The sequence below is a fragment of the Bufo bufo genome, chromosome 4 (genome assembly GCF_905171765.1).
Source record: "Bufo bufo chromosome 4, aBufBuf1.1, whole genome shotgun sequence".
NCBI classification, from domain to species: domain Eukaryota; kingdom Metazoa; phylum Chordata; class Amphibia; order Anura; family Bufonidae; genus Bufo; species Bufo bufo.
In genome coordinates, this window is record NC_053392.1 from 147,928,368 (window position 1) to 147,947,749 (window position 19,382).

A 19,382-nucleotide genomic window follows, 5' to 3' on the forward strand; every position below is an offset into this window, starting at 1 on the left:
GTGCGTCCACGTATGTAGAGAGTGCGTGTATGACTGCATCCATGTATCTGGAGAGTGTATCCATGTATGTGGAGAGTGCGTGTATGACTGTGTCCATGTATGTGGAGAGTGCGTCCATGTATGTGGAGAGTGCGTGTATGACTGCGTCCATGTATGTGGAGAGTGCGTCCATGTATGTAGAGAGTGCGTCTATGACTGCATCCATGTATGTGGAGAGTGTATCCATGTATGTGAAGAGTGCGTGTATGACTGCGTCCATGTATGTGGAGAGTGTGCGTCCATGTATGTGGAGAGTGCGTTCATGTATGTGGAGAGTGCGTGTATGACTGCGTCAATGTACGTGGAGAGTGCGTGTATGACTGCGTCCATGTACGTGGAGAGTGCGTGTATGACTGCGTTCATGTACGTGGAGAGTGTGTGTATGACTGCGTCTATGTATGTGGAGAGTGTATCCATGTATGTGGAGAGTGCGTGTATGACTGCGTCCATGTATGTGGAGAGTGCGTCCATGTATGTGGAGAGTGCGTGTATGACTGCATCCATGTACGTGGAAGTGCGTCCATGTATGTGGAGAGTGCGTGTATGACTGCGTCAATGTACGTGGAGAGTGCGTCCATGTATGTGGAGAGTGCGTGTATGACTGCATCCATGTACGTGGAGAGTGCGAGTATGACTGCGTCAATGTACGTGGAGAGTGCGTGTATGACTGCGTCCATGTACGTGGAGAGTGCGTGTATGACTGCCTTCATGTACGTGGAGAGTGCGTGTATGACTGCGTCCATGTACGTGGAGAGTGCGTGTATGACTGCGTCCATGTATGTGGAGAGTGTGTGTGTATGACTGCGTTCATGTACGTGGAGAGTGCGTGTATGACTGCGTCCATGTATGTGGAGAGTGAGTGTAAGACTGCATCCATGTACGTGGAGAGTGCGTGTATGACTGCATCCATGTATGTGGAGTGTGTCCATGTATCGAAGAGTGAGTGTATGACTGCATCCATGTATGTGGAGAGTGCGTGTATGAGTGCGTCCATGGATGTGGAGAGTGCGTCCATGACTGCATCCATGTATGTGGAGAGTGCGTGTATGACTGCGTCCATGTATGTGGAGAGTGCGTGTATGACTGCGTCCATGTATGTGGAGAGTGCATGTATGACTGTGTCCATGTATGTGGAGCGTGCGTGTATGACTGCTTCCATGTATGTGAAGAGTGAGTGTATGACGGCGTCCATGTATGTGGAGAGAGCGTCCATGTATGTGGAGAGTGCGTGTATGACTGCGTCCATGTATTTGGAGAGTGCGTGTATGACTGCACCCATGTATGTGGAGAGTGTATCCATGTATGTGGAGAGTGCGTGTATGACTGCGTCCATGTATGTGGAGAGTGCGTCTTTGTATGTGGAGAGTGCGTGTATGACTGCATCCATGTACGTGGAGAGTGCGTCCATGTATGTGGAAAGTGCGTGTATGACTGCGTCAATGTACGTGGAGAGTGCGTGTATGACTGCGTCCATGTACGTGGAGAGTGCATGTATGACTGCGTCCATGTATGTGGAGAGTACGTCTATGTAAGTGGAGAGTGCGTGTATGACAGCGTCCATGTATGTGCAGAGTGCGTCCACGTATGTAGAGAGTGCGTGTATGACTGCATCCATGTATCTGGAGAGTGTATCCATGTATGTGGAGAGTGCGTGTATGACTGTGTCCATGTATGTGGAGAGTGCGTCCATGTATGTGGAGAGTGCGTGTATGACTGCATCCATGTACTTGGAGAGTGCGTCTATGTATGTGGAGTATGCGTGTATGACTGCATCCATGTATGTGGAGAGTGCGTCTATGTATGTGGAGAGTGCGTCCATGTATGTGGAGAGTGCGTGTATGACTGCGTCCATGTATGTGGGGAGTGCGTCCATGTATGTAGAGAGTGCGTCTATGACTGCATCCATGTATGTGGAGAGTGTATCCATGTATGTGGAGAGTGCGTGTATGACTGCGTCCATGTATGTGGAGAGTGCGTGCATGTATGTGGAGAGTGCGTGTATGACTGCATCCATGTACGTGGAGAGTGCGTCCATGTATGTGGAGAGTGCGTGTATGACTGCGTCAATGTACGTGGAGAGTGCGTGTATGACTGCGTCCATGTACGTGGAGAGTGCGTGTATGACTGCGTCCATGTATGTGGAGAGTGTGTGTATGACTGCGTCCATGTATGTGGAGAGTGTGTGTATGACTGCGTCCATGTATGTAAAGAGTGCGTCCATGTATGTGGAGAGTGAGTGTATGACTGCGTCCATGTATGTGGAGAGTGCGTCCATGTATGTAGAGAGTGCGTGTATGACTGCGTCCATGTATGTGGAGAGTGCGTCCATGTATGTGGAGAGTGCATCCATGTATGTGGAGAGTGCGTGTATGACTGCATCCATGTACTTGGAGAGTGCGTCTATGTATGTGGAGAATGCGTGTATGACTGCATCCATGTATGTGGAGAGTGCGTGTATGACTGCGTCCATGTACGTAGCGAGTGCGTGTATGACTGCATCCATGTATGTGGAGAGTGCGTGTATGACTGCGTCCATGTATGTGGAGAGTGCGTGTATGACTGCGTCCATGTACGTGGAGAGTGCGTGTATGACTGCGTTCATGTACATGGAGAGTGCGTGTATGACTGCGTCCATGTATGTGGAAAGTGCGTGTATGACTGCGTCCATGTATGTGGAAAGTGCGTGTATGACTGCGCCCATGTATGTGGAGAGTGCGTGTATGACTGCGTCCATGTATGTGGAGAGTGCGTGTATGACTGCGTCCATGTACGTGGAGAGTGCGTGTATGACTGCGTCCATGTACGTGGAGAGTGCGTGTATGACTGCGTCCATGTACGTGTATGACTGCGTCCATGTACGTGGAGAGTGCGTGTATGACTGCGTCCATGTACGTGTATGACTGCGTCCATGTACGTGGAGAGTGCGTGTATGACTGCGTCCATGTACGTGGAGAGTGCGTGTATGACTGCGTCCATGTACGTGGAGAGTGAGTGTATGACTGCGTCCATGTACGTGGAGAGTGCGTGTATGACTGCGTCCATGTACGTGGAGAGTGAGTGTATGACTGCGTCCATGTACGTGGAGAGTGCGTGTATGACTGCGTCCATGTACGTGGAGAGTGCGTGTATGACTGCGTCCATGTACGTGGAGAGTGCGTGTATGACTGCGTCCATGTACGTGTATGACTGCGTCCATGTACGTGGAGAGTGCGTGTATGACTGCGTCCATGTACGTGGAGAGTGCGTGTATGACTGCGTCCATGTACGTGTATGACTGCGTCCATGTACGTGGAGAGTGCGTGTATGACTGCGTCCATGTACGTGGAGAGTGCGTGTATGACTGCGTCCATGTACGTGGAGAGTGCGTGTATGACTGCTGAGGCTAAAATACTTGTGGATATGTAGAGGTAAATCAGACGGGTCTATTACAATTGCAGCGCAGGTTTTAAAGGGTTTGAGTTGAATATAAACTCCGTCAGCAACTGGAAATGTTAAAAAAAACAATAAAGTTGAGCTAAAAATGAGAGGCAAATAAATAAATACAGTAAATAAAAAGTCACAAAATAGCCATATGAGAGGGGTTTGCACAGGAGGAGGGGGTTTGTGAATAAGTGTGTGTGGGGGGCCCCGTACAATAATTTGCTGTGGGGCCCAGTCAGTCTAGCTGCGCCTCTGATTGGGTCCCACCTCTGAGACCCGCTCCTATCTAGAGAACAGGGCTCACAAAGTGAAGCAGAGCCTGACACACATGTGCTCTCCATTCATCACTATGGGAGCTCCACAAATAGCCAAGCAAGTCCCTCATCTAGATGGCACTGCCGGAAGAAGGTCACCCGTGCATGCGAGGCTGCTTTCTGTCACTTTGGGGGTAATGCTACAGAAAGTTTCTGTGTAGCCCCAGCCTGACAACTGCTGTTCCTATTCCCCCCGTCCCTATGAACAGACTATGTAAGAACTATATAGGTTGTCAATTTGTTTATAAACTTCCAGGAGGAATAACAGAGGAATGGCACAATGCAGAGATTTATCATATAAATATGGCACATGTGCCTCCTAATATTTTTATAAAGCAAATTATTGCTCCAACTTTGTGGCACATTTTATTTCATAAGAGTTTTCAACGTGTTCCTTACACCTCAAAGTAAAATGGAAACTTGAATCCATTATATTTCAGATAAGAAATGTATTTTCAATAGATATGTTCAAAAAGAGCCTGGCACAAATGGCTGAACGCTATTGGCCAGTTACTGGGCACATCACAATCCATGTAACCAGGGCAACTGTGGTGCCCGTGTCTGAATGGTAGGTGGCAGTTAGAAGTGGCAGTTAGAGTTGACTGGCGACGGAGGACATATCTGCTTACCCCAGGGAAAGCGCTGCGATGGATACAGAGAAGATTGCTGTGAGGAAGAGAGGACAGAAGAAGAGGAGACACATTTCTGACTCATCGGCTGATGAGCAGAAGAAGATGGAGGAAGAAGAGGAGATGATCATCAGGAGGAAAGGAGGGAAGAAGAAACGTACCATCCTGACCTCAGCTGATGAAGACAAGGAGACACCCAAGAGGAGCAAGAAGAGGAAGAAGAGGATCGCATCCAGCTCCTCTGAGAAGATGTCTCCTAATCAACCGATCATTCCAGTGGATGAAGATGTGACTCAACAGCCAAAAGGCGGCAAGAAGAGAAAACTCATCCTCATCTCTTCAAAAGATGGAAAGAAGTCACGGATCAAGAGAGAAGATGATGTCCTGAAGAAAGAAGACCGGCAGGAGGACCAGGGAGTCTCAGGTAGATGCACACATACAGTAATACAGAAGCTACACATCCTGGACACATTGTAGAACTTTCCATTAATCTGTTCTGTAGAGCTGAGACCTGAGACAAGCAGAAGGAAGGGGATTCCACATTTATATCTGGGGTGGTACTAGGGGTGGGGGAGGAGTGCTAGCGGGGATGTACCCTGGGAGCGCCAACAAGCCATTCTGCCTGGTCAGGGTATTTAGATACTGGGCTAGGGCAGTGCAGTGGGAATTAGGCCCTACACAGTTCTGTTTTAAGCATTTGATGTTATTATAGGAATTATTTCTAATCCCCCCATAGTGTCCTGTATGAGTTTTCAGCAAAGCCTGTGCATGGAGAGTATATAGGCTGTCATAAACAGCAGCCTGTATTGTGTATAGTACAACATTGTAACAACCCTGCATACACGGGAGTGATTCTGATACATGGACACTGTGCCCCTATTGTAAGTGATGAGAAGTCATCAGGAGTTCCAGGTCCCTATAAATGTACAAGGCCCCGTGCAGAGCTCATGTCTACAGATCACTGACCTCCAAGGTGACTTCTCATATTCTGAATAATGTATTACACCCTTCAGCTGCTGCAGAACCTCTTTCTGTAGAGTTAGGTCACTGTCAGGTATATTTGGTTTGTATATGTCAAACCCAGAAATACATAAGAAATACAGAGGTTTCCATCATCCTTTCCCTCTGTGTAGGTTCCACTCTGGGTTTTGGCTTCCAAATACTGATCCCAAATATTGACCTGAATAGATAAGTGGGGCAGTGCCCCCAGTAATGAGATGAAAGAGGTTGTGCAGCAGCTTTGACACAAAACTGTATTAATTTAGATGATGTGGGGCCTGTAGTTATTATGGGGGGTGTATTTATTCCAGGGGTTGTATTCAGGGGTCTGCTCTGTAAGTTTGTAAGCTTTTTGTTTTTATGGCGCTCAGTGATGTTTATCCCGCGGATCCGCACAGTCATGGCGCTAATAAATATACATTGTTTTCCTTATGTTTTATTACATGTACAAAATAAAAAAACTTCTCGCATTGTGTGTGTTTGTAAAGCATTTATCATGTGGTATATTTTATTAGGTTGGAAGTTTACAGACACAGTGACACCAATTATATCATTATTACTGTATACCATAAAAAGGAAAGAGGCTTTTTTAGCTTCTTTAAATATATATTTATAAATGTGATTATTTTTATTGCACATTTGGCACCCCCTGTGGAGCCTGCTCCATACAGTGTATAGGTATATGATATGTCAGGAAGGGGAAATGGGTTGGTTCACCATTATATGTCATATTCATTTATCGATTATAAAAATAGAGCACATTTACCATTCAGATTCTGTAAAAATGTATCTATTTTAGAGTTATGACATTTACTTACATAGTATAGCGCCACCTGGTGTTCACAGTGTATAGCAATGTGCAGGTCCATCTACTGAGCTCAGTGAGGCGATTAGACATGCTCACTCCTCCAGAGCCAGGGCTCTGCGTAGTGATCCTGTGTTCCCAGCAGAAGAACCAATAGAAATAGCTTTCTGCATGGAAGACGCCTTTCTTATTTAGCTCCTCTGCAGGGAGCACAGGGAAGAAAGCTATTTCTTCTAGCCAGTGCCATCTTAAGAGCATTATAGGCCCCCGGGCAATACAGTGCACTGGGGCCCTGTCTACACAATCACGCACTAGAATAAAAATGCAAATTATCAATAAGGCGATATTTATTGGGCATTTCCTCTTGTGGATTTTCCCCAGCAGTAGGATCAGGTAATGATACCATTGGTATTTCTGCTGGAATTGGAGTGCATGTAGATGTGGATGCTACATCTGGAGGAGCAGAACTACTGGCTGACGTTGCACCTGGATTGAGCCAAGATGTTAGTTTTGGAAGTTTGCACATTTTCTCTTTCTCCTCTGCAGCCTTTTTCCTCTTCTGTGCTCCACTCAAAACATTACGTTTCATTTCTGCACTAAAGGTTATTTTCACCAACACGTAATAAACTTTATTTTTCCTCACCTTTTTTACACTTCCTCGAACGAGTGGCAACTCTAAGATTGCTATATAAGGGGGACACATAAGATATTACAGTCAAAACTTGAGGGGCACTAATAACTTAAAGTGGATGTAAACCCAAACATTTTTTTTTTTTGTGATGTCACAATGTAGAGTACCCAGGCAGTACACACGCCACTCCAACATTAATACCCACCAGCACCAGCAGTACCCACACCAGCATTACCCACCAGCACCAGAGTGTGTGTACATTTATATATATATCTATATTTATTTCGTTTTTTTAGTTGTATGATTAAAGTGGATGTAAACCCCCAAGTATGCAGTATAGCACCCTATAGTATACAGCACCACACAGTATGCAGTATAGCACCCTATAGTATACAGCACCACACAGTATGCAGTATAGCACCCTATAGTATACAGCACCACACAGTATGCAGTATAGCACCCTATAGTATACAGCACCACACAGTATGCAGTATAGCACCCTATAGTATACAGCACCACACAGTATGCAGTATAGCACCCTATAGTATACAGCACCCCACAGTATGCAGTATAGCACCCTATAGTATACAGCACCACACAGTATGCAGTATAGCACCCTATAGTATACAGCACCACACAGTATGCAGTATAGCACCCTATAGTATACAGCACCACACAGTATGCAGTATAGCACCCTATAGTATACAGCACCACACAGTATGCAGTATAGCACCCTATAGTATACAGCACCACACAGTATGCAGTATAGCACCCTATAGTATACAGCACCACACAGTATGCAGTATAGCACCCTATAGTATACAGCACCACACAGTATGCAGTATAGCACCCTATAGTATACAGCACCACACAGTATGCAGTATAGCACCCTATAGTATACAGCACCACACAGTATGCAGTATAGCACCCTATAGTATACAGCACCACACAGTATGCAGTATAGCACCCTATAGTATACAGCACCACACAGTATGCAGTATAGCACCCTATAGTATACAGCACCACACAGTATGCAGTATAGCACCCTATAGTATACAGCACCACACAGTATGCAGTATAGCACCCTATAGTATACAGCACCACACAGTATGCAGTATAGCACCCTATAGTATACAGCACCACACAGTATGCAGTATAGCACCCTATAGTATACAGCACCACACAGTATGCAGTATAGCACCCTATAGTATACAGCACCACACAGTATGCAGTATAGCACCCTATAGTATACAGCACCACACAGTATGCAGTATAGCACCCTATAGTATACAGCACCACACAGTATGCAGTATAGCACCCTATAGTATACAGCACCACACAGTATGCAGTATAGCACCCTATAGTATACAGCACCACACAGTATGCAGTATAGCACCCTATAGTATACAGCACCACACAGTATGCAGTATAGCACCCTATAGTATACAGCACCACACAGTATGCAGTATAGCACCCTATAGTATACAGCACCACACAGTATGCAGTATAGCACCCTATAGTATACAGCACCACACAGTATGCAGTATAGCACCCTATAGTATACAGCACCACACAGTATGCAGTATAGCACCCTATAGTATACAGCACCACACAGTATGCAGTATAGCACCCTATAGTATACAGCACCACACAGTATGCAGTATAGCACCCTATAGTATACAGCACCACACAGTATGCAGTATAGCACCCTATAGTATACAGCACCACACAGTATGCAGTATAGCACCCTATAGTATACAGCACCCCACAGTATGCAGTATAGCACCCTATAGTATACAGCACCACACAGTATGCAGTATAGCACCCTATAGTATACAGCACCACACAGTATGCAGTATAGCACCCTATAGTATACAGCACCACACAGTATGCAGTATAGCACCCTATAGTATACAGCACCACACAGTATGCAGTATAGCACCCTATAGTATACAGCACCACACAGTATGCAGTATAGCACCCTATAGTATACAGCACCACACAGTATGCAGTATAGCACCCTATAGTATACAGCACCCCACAGTATGCAGTATAGCACCCTATAGTATACAGCACCACACAGTATGCAGTATAGCACCCTATAGTATACAGCACCACACAGTATGCAGTATAGCACCCTATAGTATACAGCACCACACAGTATGCAGTATAGCACCCTATAGTATACAGCACCACACAGTATGCAGTATAGCACCCTATAGTATACAGCACCACACAGTATGCAGTATAGCACCCTATAGTATACAGCACCACACAGTATGCAGTATAGCACCCTATAGTATACAGCACCACACAGTATGCAGTATAGCACCCTATAGTATACAGCACCACACAGTATGCAGTATAGCACCCTATAGTATACAGCACCACACAGTATGCAGTATAGCACCCTATAGTATACAGCACCACACAGTATGCAGTATAGCACCCTATAGTATACAGCACCACACAGTATGCAGTATAGCACCCTATAGTATACAGCACCACACAGTATGCAGTATAGCACCCTATAGTATACAGCACCACACAGTATGCAGTATAGCACCCTATAGTATACAGCACCACACAGTATGCAGTATAGCACCCTATAGTATACAGCACCACACAGTATGCAGTTTAGCACCCCACACTATACAGTACCCCACAGTATATAGTAGAGCAGTATAGACCCCCACACTATACAGCACCTCACTGTATACAGCACCCCAAACTATACACGATACAGCCCCCCACACTATACAGTACAGCACTCTACACTATACCGCACCCACAGTATACAGCCCCCCACACTATACAGTACAGCAGTACAGCACTCCCCCCACTATACAGCCCCCCCCCCCCCCCACACTATACAGGCCCCCCACACTATACAGGCCCCCCACACTATACAGCCCACCACACAGTATACAGGCCACCCCCCCCCCCCCCCACACACAGTATACAGCCCACCACACAATATACAGCCCATTACACAATATATAGCCCACCACACAATATACAGCCCACCACACAGTATACAGGCCCCCACACAGTATACAGCCCCCCACACAGTACACAGCACCCCACTATACAGTAGTTTACAGTATATTAAAATAACAACCCCATGTCACCTTTTTCTGATGTAATCTTTACACAGAAAAGCTCCACAGTTAACTTCTGCAACACTCCTGATAGGACCTGTGATGACTTCATAGCCATGTGACCAGTAATTGCTAGGTTACTGGTCACATGGTAATGATGTCATTAAGGTCCTAGATCAAAACTCATTAAGGTCCTAGAATTAAGATCATTAACACAGTACGATCATGATGCCTGTGTAGCCGACAGCCTGACACCCGGGGCAGTAGCTAGCAGGGCTCAAGAGGCAGCTGCCTTGGGCCCCCCCAGGAGCAACTGGGCCCAGGGCAGCTGCCCCTTTTGCCCCTTGGTAAAGACGGCCCTGGCGGCAACGCTGCTAAATGACGGTTGGGAAGTTGGCTGGTGGGTTCACTGGGCAGGCGGGCCCCCAGGCAAGTGGGGCCCCCGGGCAACTGCCCAGCGTGCCCATTCGAAAAGACGGCCCTGCTTCTAGCTGCCCTGCGGTGAACAGAGAGGACCACTGTGAAGAGACCTGGCTATGAGGACAGTGACTGACCTGTGACCAGCAGCACTTAGCTCAGCAGATGCAGATTGCTATACGCTTTAAACAGCAGGTGGCGCCATACTGTATATGTATATATGATAATTCTCCATGGGAGTAAAAGCAGGTAAATGGCACATAGGCTTCAGTTTTTATCATCCATCCCCTTAATGCATAATCACCTATATGTATGTCATATGTGATAAAGCGTTATATGGATCAAGCTCACCCGTTGAGGTCACTCTCTATATATGGTGGATGCTGACTGTATAACACAGTAGACACCTGCCAGCAGTGCACGGGATGATGATGATACCGGTCTTTTAACCCCTCAGATGCTGCTGTCAATAGCGACTGCAGCATCTATGGAGTTTGACAGAGGGAGGGGGGGTTACCTAAGTCCTCCAATTGGAACCCCTGTGGAAAAATCGCAGGGCTTATTAAAAAGTCCCAGTTCTGTCATGGGTTGTTGCCCAAAAATACAGAAAAATCATGGTACAAAAAAAAAAAAACTACACCACAAAAATATGCCCTTACATGGCTCTAATAATAAAGACAAATGTGGGTGTCAGAAAATGGCGATGCAAAGAATATTAGTATTTTTTTAAAGGATATATATACCGTATTTTTCGCCCCATAAGACGCACTCCCCCCCCCCCCAAAAGTGGGGGGAAAGTGCCCCTGCGTCTTATGGGGCGAATGCTGGCAGACTGCGATGTATTAGTGAGGATGGAGGAGGGACTGTAGTAGGCGGGGAGAGAAGCGGGCAGTGCAGGCACTGTACTCAGTCCCCGCCGCTCAGTATGTACTGTATTATACGTAGTGTTAATCATAATATCTAAACTGAATAATGATGTGCTCCCCCTGTGCTTACCGGTACATGTCACACTCGGTCTCCTGTAGTAAGCGCTAGCAGGCAGGCCGGGCGGCCGTGACTCACGGAGGTCACGTGCCTGCTCCGCCCACTTTATGAATGAAGTAGGCGGAGCAGGCAAGTGACCTCAGTGAGTTACGGCCGCCCGGCCTGCCTGCTAGTGCTTACTACAGGAGCGTGTCATGTACCGGTAAGCACAGGGGGAGCAGGGGGAGCGCATCATTATTCAGTTTAGATATTATGATTAACACTACGTATAATACAGTACATACTGAGCGGCGGGGACAGAGTACTTCTCTCCCCGCCTACTACAGTCCCTCCCTAGGAATCTGTGGATGGGATAATAATGGGGGAAGGGGGGTCTGTGGATGGCATTATGATGGTGGGGGGGATCTGTGGATTGCATTATGATGGTGGGGGGTATGTGGATGGCATTATGATGGGGGGATCTGTGGATGGGAGTGTTATGGGGGGATCTGTGGGTGACACATATAGCAGTGTCATCCACAGATTAACCACCCTACAACAGTGCCATCCACAAATCCCCCCCATCATAATGCCATCCACAGATCCCCCCCAACAATCATAATGCCATCCACAGATCCCCCCACCATCATAATGCCATCCACTAATCCCCCACCCCATAACAGTGCATCATCCATAGATCCCCCATAATAGTGTCATGCACAGACTGCCGTTAGTTCAAACCCACCAAAAGCACACCTTTTGGTTAGAATTTTTTTTTTCTTATTTTCCTCCTCAAAAACCTAGGTGCGTCTTATGGGCCGGTGCGTCTTATAGGACGAAAAATACGGTATATATATATATGTATAGTGACACAGTGAGAGGTTTGGTCTGGTAAAACAGGTATTTGCCAGGTGAGGGCAAATACCGGACCGGATTTTAAATGCCAGTCCAGGTTTTGGCAGCACCTGGCTGTCCTTAAATAGGCAGCTGGGCTTAGAAGCCATGTCTCTGTGTTGGGATCTGGGAGCCTTGTGTCTGGATGAAGGCTTGCTACCTGTTTGGTGTGAAAACAGGTTGGTGCTGCTATCAGCAAGGACTCTTTGAGGCAGAATTGCCACATTGTTTGAATTACCACCAACACCGCAAGGTGACTTTTTGTTTGAATATGACTGCTTGTTTGAGCACTTGCCTAAAGTGTGAATAAAACACTGAACTGTTTGATCCAATAAACTTTTTGTTGCCTCTATACTGCGTCCGCTAATCCTGTCTACCAGAGGAAGTACCCACAATATATATAGGGGTTAAGGCACTTGGTCTGGGGTCTGTATGTATTAAGGGGTCTGATTTCAGTATATATTTTAGAGTCTGGTCTAGGTCTGTATTTATCTACGGTGCTGGATTCTGTTAAATGGGTATTCCCATCTGAGACAACGGGGTCATATCTGTAGGATCTGCCCCCATTGTCTCATAGGGGCAGGTTCCACCTATGGGACCCCCACATATTTCATAGACGTAGCCAACAAAGTCCCAGAGGGCGCACCGCACAAGTACGGCTGCCCTCCATTCATTTCTATGGGAGGCAGAAAATAGCCAAGCCCCATTGAAATAGCTCGGCCTCATAGAAATGAATGGGAGCGGTGGCTGCGCAAACGGGTGCGCTCCCATTCACTACTATTGGGACAGCGCTTGGTGGTGGCTGGACCCAGTGGAAATCTGGGGTCCTCCAGCCACCACTTTCCCAGCTCATTCTCGATATAGGTGTGGGTCCCAAAGGTGTCTCATTGTCTCAGATGGGAATACCCCTTCAAATAGAACAGTATAGACCGATCACCATTCAGAGTCTATGGGACTGCTGGAGATAGCCAAGCTCTGTTCTTGGCTATACAAATTCGGGATTGTTGGCAGCTATCGTCTATCAGAATAACAGAAAGAACCAAGCCAATCAATATGGTATAAAAGCCTAAGATGGGAATATCCTTTCACATGTCTTTCTATTATTTTCCCCCTAGTCGAGGACAGCGGTGTTCGGCCAACCTGCTCTAGAAGCACAATCTCCGATACCATCAGGAAGAGATTAATTTTCCATCATGTGCTCGGGCAGGGAAGTTATGGTAAGGTCGTCTTGGCGGAGGATACTTCTAACCATCAGAAGTATGCTGTTAAGATCATCAGCAAGAGATCCATGCTTGCCAACTGCAATGAGGCGGATGTGTTGGTGGAGCACCGAGTCTTACAGCTGGCATCTGGGAGCCCCTTCCTTGTCCACGCGGACTTTGCATTCCAGACCAAGGTACACTTCTGACAACTTCACTTTTGTCAAATGTCTCCACTCGTAACCCAATCAGCAGAAAAGGGGGCAGCAGCACTTGGTGGAGAACTTAGGCCCCTTCACTGCAGCACCTCTCAGAGCGACCAGCCATTTGAAAGAAAGGGGTCGGGTAGGACTGCAGGGACCCCCAGTGATCAGAAGAATGGAGGTCCCTGAGTCCCCATATGAATGAAGCAGTAGTTTGCATACATGACCACTGCTCCATTTACTTACAGTCTGAAAATGGCAGCACTGATTGGATAGAGTGAGTCTGTGCAGGTACACCCCCCAACTGGTTACCACTCCTCTGTACCCTTACTGCAGACTGCTAGCAATTCAGGCATGTCAGGAGTGGTGAAAGATCCTCTTTAAAGGAGCAAATAAAGGTTATTTATTCTATGATGGCAGGTTATATCATTTTCTAATTTACTTTATTTGTGGACTATAAGACGCCCCCAGGTTTGAATTACAGAAAATTAGAAAATAACATTTTCCACTTATTTAACCTTCCCTGGTCGAGGTCACTTATTTTGTGGTCTAGCGTAGAGAGGGTTAATAGATTTAGTCAGTGTGTCATCTGCTGACCATAGAAAGCAATGGCGTATATGATCACCTTATTAAAGGGAACCTGTCACCGGGATTTTGTTTATAGAGCTGAGGACATGGGTTACTAGATGGCCGCTAGCACATCTGCAATACTCAGTCCCCATAGCTCTGTGTGCTTTTATTGTGTAAAAGAAACACGATTTGATACATAAGCAAATTAACCTGAGATGAGTCAGAACTTGAAAATATGACTTTTCTCTGGTCACACAAGTAAGATATGACTCTTTTATGTTAATTTGCATATGTATCAAATCGTTTTTTTTTTACACAATAAAAGCACACAGAGCTATGGGGACTGGGTATTGCGGATGTGCTAGCGGCCATCTAGCAACCCATGTCCTCAGCTCTATACCCAAAATCCCGGTGACAGGTTCCCTTTAAATGTACCTACCCAAGTGTCTCCTGTCTTTGCTCTGCATTGTCCTGCCATGCTTCTTCTGCTGTATTATTTCATTTTTTAGGTATTTATTTTTACCTTTTAGGATTATGAATATTGTACAAATACAGTACACATGCCCAATCCTCGAGGAGCATATTACATACACAACTCAGCATATCCATAAACACTGTATTACTTCATTGTTTACCTCCAGTGGCTAAAAACCTATCCTCCCCATGTTATGGACACACAGACACTTGGCTCAATAAAGTGCAGTTATCAGATCTGTGTCAAGTGCTATGCACCATATCTCCATCACTGGACCAGGACAGATTTATAGCAGCTGGGAGGAAACTAATGACGGTTCCCATTCAGTAACTGCAAGCAGAGATCCTAATAACTGAGAATTTCATACAGAAAGATTGTAAAATTGTAGAATCTTTCACTATATACAAATATTAAACTTTACTTATTGACACTGGAATATCCCTTTAAAGATGACAGATGCCACTGCTAGATTCCATATAGTTCATGTGTAGATGTTCTGATGGTTTGGTAATGGTGTCTTCTATGTCACAGATGCTTGTTCTACTTGGTCTGGAATACATGAGCTGCGGGGACTTTGATCAGTTCCTAAACATGAAGGGGCGGCTTGACATCCCCAGTGCAAGGTATGGTTAAATAAGAACCTCAGCTAAACGGTTAGAAAATGACATGAAATATTAGATCCAGTGTCCGGCCTCATGCACATCACACTGATGAGATCTGTTCCCCCAAAAGAAGACTTGAAGACAGAGAGGAAACGTTCCTCCAGAAATCACATCTTTGTGATCTTTTTTTCTGATATCTCCCCAGTCCGATGTGTAGGAGCCTTAATCATATTCCTAGGTATTAAAGGGGCCCTCCGGGAATAGTTATTAATGGCCATAAGCGACACATTCTAGAACATGACTAGGACTGGTTGCTCTTTAAAACCCTGGAACAGAAGTCCATGTGATTTTAAGCCACCATGCAGCCCTTTCCATAAGACACTGCCCCAGGGGCGTAGCTAAAAGCTCATGGGTCCTGGTGCAAGAGTTCAGCTTGGGCCCCCGTCCCTCAGTGCTTGTTGGCAAGGGGCAGGGGAGCACAAATCCTTCCTGCTGCCTGAGGCAAACATTGAAAGGGCACCCCCTCATGCCAAATTCATAACCTAACCCCTTCCCTCCAGCCAGAGGTGTAAGTTGACCAGTATGCACTTTCTATAATGCCAGTGTCTTATGTGGCACAAGGGTCTTTGGGCCCCCTCAGACTCCTGGGCCCGGTAGCGACTGCTACCTCTGCACCCCCTATAGCTACGCCCCTGCACTGCCTCATTATTTGACAGTTATAAGAAACATTATTGTCTCTTATTCTGGTGACTGGTAAGAAAGTCTAAGAGTCTTCTGTGTTATCCTCGCATTATATTCATTCATTTACTTTTCTGACAGATTCTATGCCGCTGAGCTCGTGTGTGGCATCCAATATCTCCATTCTAAGGGCATCATCCACAGAGACCTCAAGCCCGAGAACATCCTGGTGGCTGAGACGGGCCATATTAAGATCACGGATTTCGGTCTCGCACTTGAGAACATGCTTGGAGACCGCACAGCCACCGAATATGCTGGAACAGAAGGCTATGTGGCTCCTGAGGTGAGAAAAAGGGGAGTTTACATCATTTTCACTGATCCATTTGTATTGAAGGGGTTCAGAATATTGATCATTCATCCTTAGGATAAGCATGAGCATCATATTGGTGGAAGTCTGACTTTTTCTGGACCCATGAAATGACCTCTTTAATTACCTTCATGCCATCTACTGATCTCAGGGATCAGCTGTTATTGCCAGGGGAAGCTCGGGGTGACCATTCATTTCCACTGCAGTGGGTGCTTGTGGAGAAACCTAATATTAGAATATGCTCATTCAAATGAATGAACCCCCATGTAACACTTGGTTACACCGAGTCTACAAAAGATGACTTTGTGGTTGCAGTTTATCTGCTGCTGGATGGAGGCAGAACATCTTGTCATCATTCCGCTAAACACCTTGAGTGACTCCATTCTATGATATGTTGGCAATGGCAGAAACCTTAGCACCTACAATGTGGGTAAGAGCTGTGTACTAATCTTCTCTCCTTCCTGGCAGATGCTGGCTAAGGAGGAGTATGGCGTTGGAGTGGACTGGTATTCATTTGGCGTCATCTTAAATGAAATGATTACCAGTAAGTGTAAGTACGATCCTACACAATTTGACATCACACACTCCAGCGCCGAAGACATCATTAAAGAGGTCAGTATGTTACTGCATAACACTACTGTATTTTATACAATGTTACATGACAACCTGTGATAGAAGACATCTCCCCCTACAATACCCCATAGAGCACCATGATCTCCTTCACTAATACTCACCACTGTAGTGTTTAGGAGAGGTCCCCGCTCAGAGGTGCTGCTCGCTGGGTAACAATACACAACCAGCACTTCTGTAGTATACAAGGTTACAATACTGGTCTCCACAACAGAGGATGCTAAGAAGTCACCTCTGGACCCACAACCTTACCAGATCCAGCACAGACTTAGTAATAGCACAATCTATGTTAAGAGTCCTGGCCCGGAGCCTGGTTAAATAGGAGCAGCATGAGCTGCCATTTTTACCAGCACTGAGGCAGACATTATAGTCGTTCTCCCATCGTAACATATGAGTTTTCCTTTAAAGTAAGAGTCTGGTAGTTAATGTACTGAGGACAAGTCTACATACTTAGTCCACCCCTCTGAGCTTATGTAACAAGCAGCCACAGATTTCTAAAATCTCCCATTGCTGACACTACAGCCTAAGTCCAGCATTCAGACAGAATAAACATTAGGGCAAATTTATCAAAACTTGCACAAGAGAAAAGTGGAGATTTCATTTCCCAGCTTTCCCCTGAAAATGTAAGATCTGGAATGTGATTGGTCATTGTGGTCAAAGGTCGTTATAGTCACTAAGTTATCATTACATTTCTCATTTTCAGCTCCTCCAGAGAGATCCTGCCAAGCGCTTAGGAGTCCATGGTAACATCAGAGGCCATCATTTCTTCCAGCATATTGACTGGGTCTCTGTGGAAGCCCTTGAGATGCCACCACCACACATCCCTGTAGTAAGTGCATAAACAGAAAGTCTACCGTGCTCTAGATACACGTCATACACTGTATATGCAGGGACGTAACTATAGGGGAAGCAGGGGAAGCGGCTGCTTTGGGGCCCTGACCCAGAAGGGGGCCCATCCAGGAAGAGGAGGACTAAAAGATTTTGTCAGGGCCCCCATAACAGTATTACACAATGAAATTATATACAGTGACAGTATATACAGTGTAGAAAACGGATGGAACAGCTGCCAGGCCTCATCTGAGAGAGCGATCTTTACTAGCCACAGGAATGGGGGCAGCATAAAAGGAAGGGGTTGCGAAAAAATTACTAGGGGAGGGGGGCTTCATTCAAAAATTTGCTGTGGGGCCCAGTCATTTCTAGCTACGCCACTGTGTATATGATTCTCAATGTCAGGGGCTTGATAGGGGGACATGTTGGCAGGTAAGAAGGAGGGGGCAGAGCCATCAAGCAGTAGCAATTGTCACAGGACATGGTGGTTTGGGGATTGGGCCACTAAACTCCAACTCCAGTAATGCATGTCAGCATACAGAGCTTTTATGTGTTTTCAGTAGTTTGCACCTTGAATGTATTTTGGAAGGTAAAGTCATAATTATATTTGTAACAAATAATTCTTGAATGGAGCTGGTTGGAGGCAGACCCCTGTAATGAGTGCAGGCCACTACCCTAATTTGGCATTTAATATGCTTTATACTCCTACAGAAAAATATATCTTATTATGGTGGGGGATGAGTACATAAGGTAATCATATTACATGTGGAAATACTACCAGCATAAGCTTCATATGAGGTCTGTCACCAATTGTGATGACCATATCCTCATTTATATCTATTTCTTTTTCTTGTAGCCATCTATACCTCAACGCTGTCCCAAACCATTCAACCTGGGCAAAATGGAGGCAGCCGCCAAGAAGCGACGATTGCCACTGAAACATCAGGCCATTTTCAGAGGGTTATCATTTGTCACCCAGTAAACCCTCCACCAGCTCTAATGTCACCAGAGCAAGATGTCCTCCTGAGCCCCTGGAGAAGATGAATGGATGGACAGAAGAACAGATCCAGGTATATAGATGGAAATAAGCAGTGTTCCTATACAGTTGTATAAATTACCTAATGATTCAAGATTTAAGCTGCTCCAAATGTGAAGCTCAAATTTTATGAGCATTAAACAGTTGTGTAAAATCCCTAATCTTCATATGTAGCACAAAATCTTTGTATATTATACCACATTATATGGTATCTTTATTGATTCTTCCTATCATATATACCACAGTATGAAGACAACAGGTAAGTATAGACTGGATCCTGGAAGCCCTCCCTGCGATTGGACTGAAGGAAAACATCTTGAAGACATCTTGACGACAGAGGACACTGATCCTGGAGCCGATCCCACTGGATGATGGATGTGTACGGGCATTTGATCCAGGGACTATTTTCCCACTGCTTTATTTGCAGTCTGGAAGGAGTGTTTTTCCCCTTAGATTACGACAGATTGGCAGATGTCATAAAGGGGTTTTTTCTCTCCTTCTTCTGGATCAACACAGTTGCCCTCCCCAATTCAGCCATTCACCTAATTCAAAGTACAATTTGGCCAACCCCTTGCGGACCGA

General features: G+C 45.8%; 1 protein-coding gene across 1 annotated transcript; it reads left to right on the plus strand.

Moving 5' to 3' along the window:
• Nucleotides 1-12,110: 12,110 nt before the first annotated feature.
• LOC120999066 (protein kinase C delta type-like) lies at nt 12,111-17,777 on the plus strand. The gene is made up of 6 exons (XM_040429942.1): nt 12,111-12,122; nt 13,328-13,608; nt 15,191-15,282; nt 16,081-16,282; nt 16,775-16,918; nt 17,640-17,777. Exons 2-6 carry the CDS (start codon nt 13,501-13,503, stop codon nt 17,775-17,777), a joined length of 684 nt encoding a protein of 227 aa, XP_040285876.1. The 5' UTR covers nt 12,111-12,122; nt 13,328-13,500.
• Nucleotides 17,778-19,382: the final 1,605 nt, after the last annotated feature.

What these genes read in the sequence shown, in the direction of transcription:
- LOC120999066 (XM_040429942.1), top strand. Translation starts at nt 13,501, where the DNA reads ATGCTTGCCAACTGCAATGAGGCGGATGTGTTGGTGGAGCACCGAGTC. An exon ending in AAGGCTATGTGGCTCCTGAG is followed by an intron (nt 16,283 to 16,774) that starts GTGAGAAAAAGG and finishes CCTTCCTGGCAG; the next exon opens with ATGCTGGCTAAGGAGGAGTA. An exon ending in CCGAAGACATCATTAAAGAG is followed by an intron (nt 16,919 to 17,639) that starts GTCAGTATGTTA and finishes TCTCATTTTCAG; the next exon opens with CTCCTCCAGAGAGATCCTGC.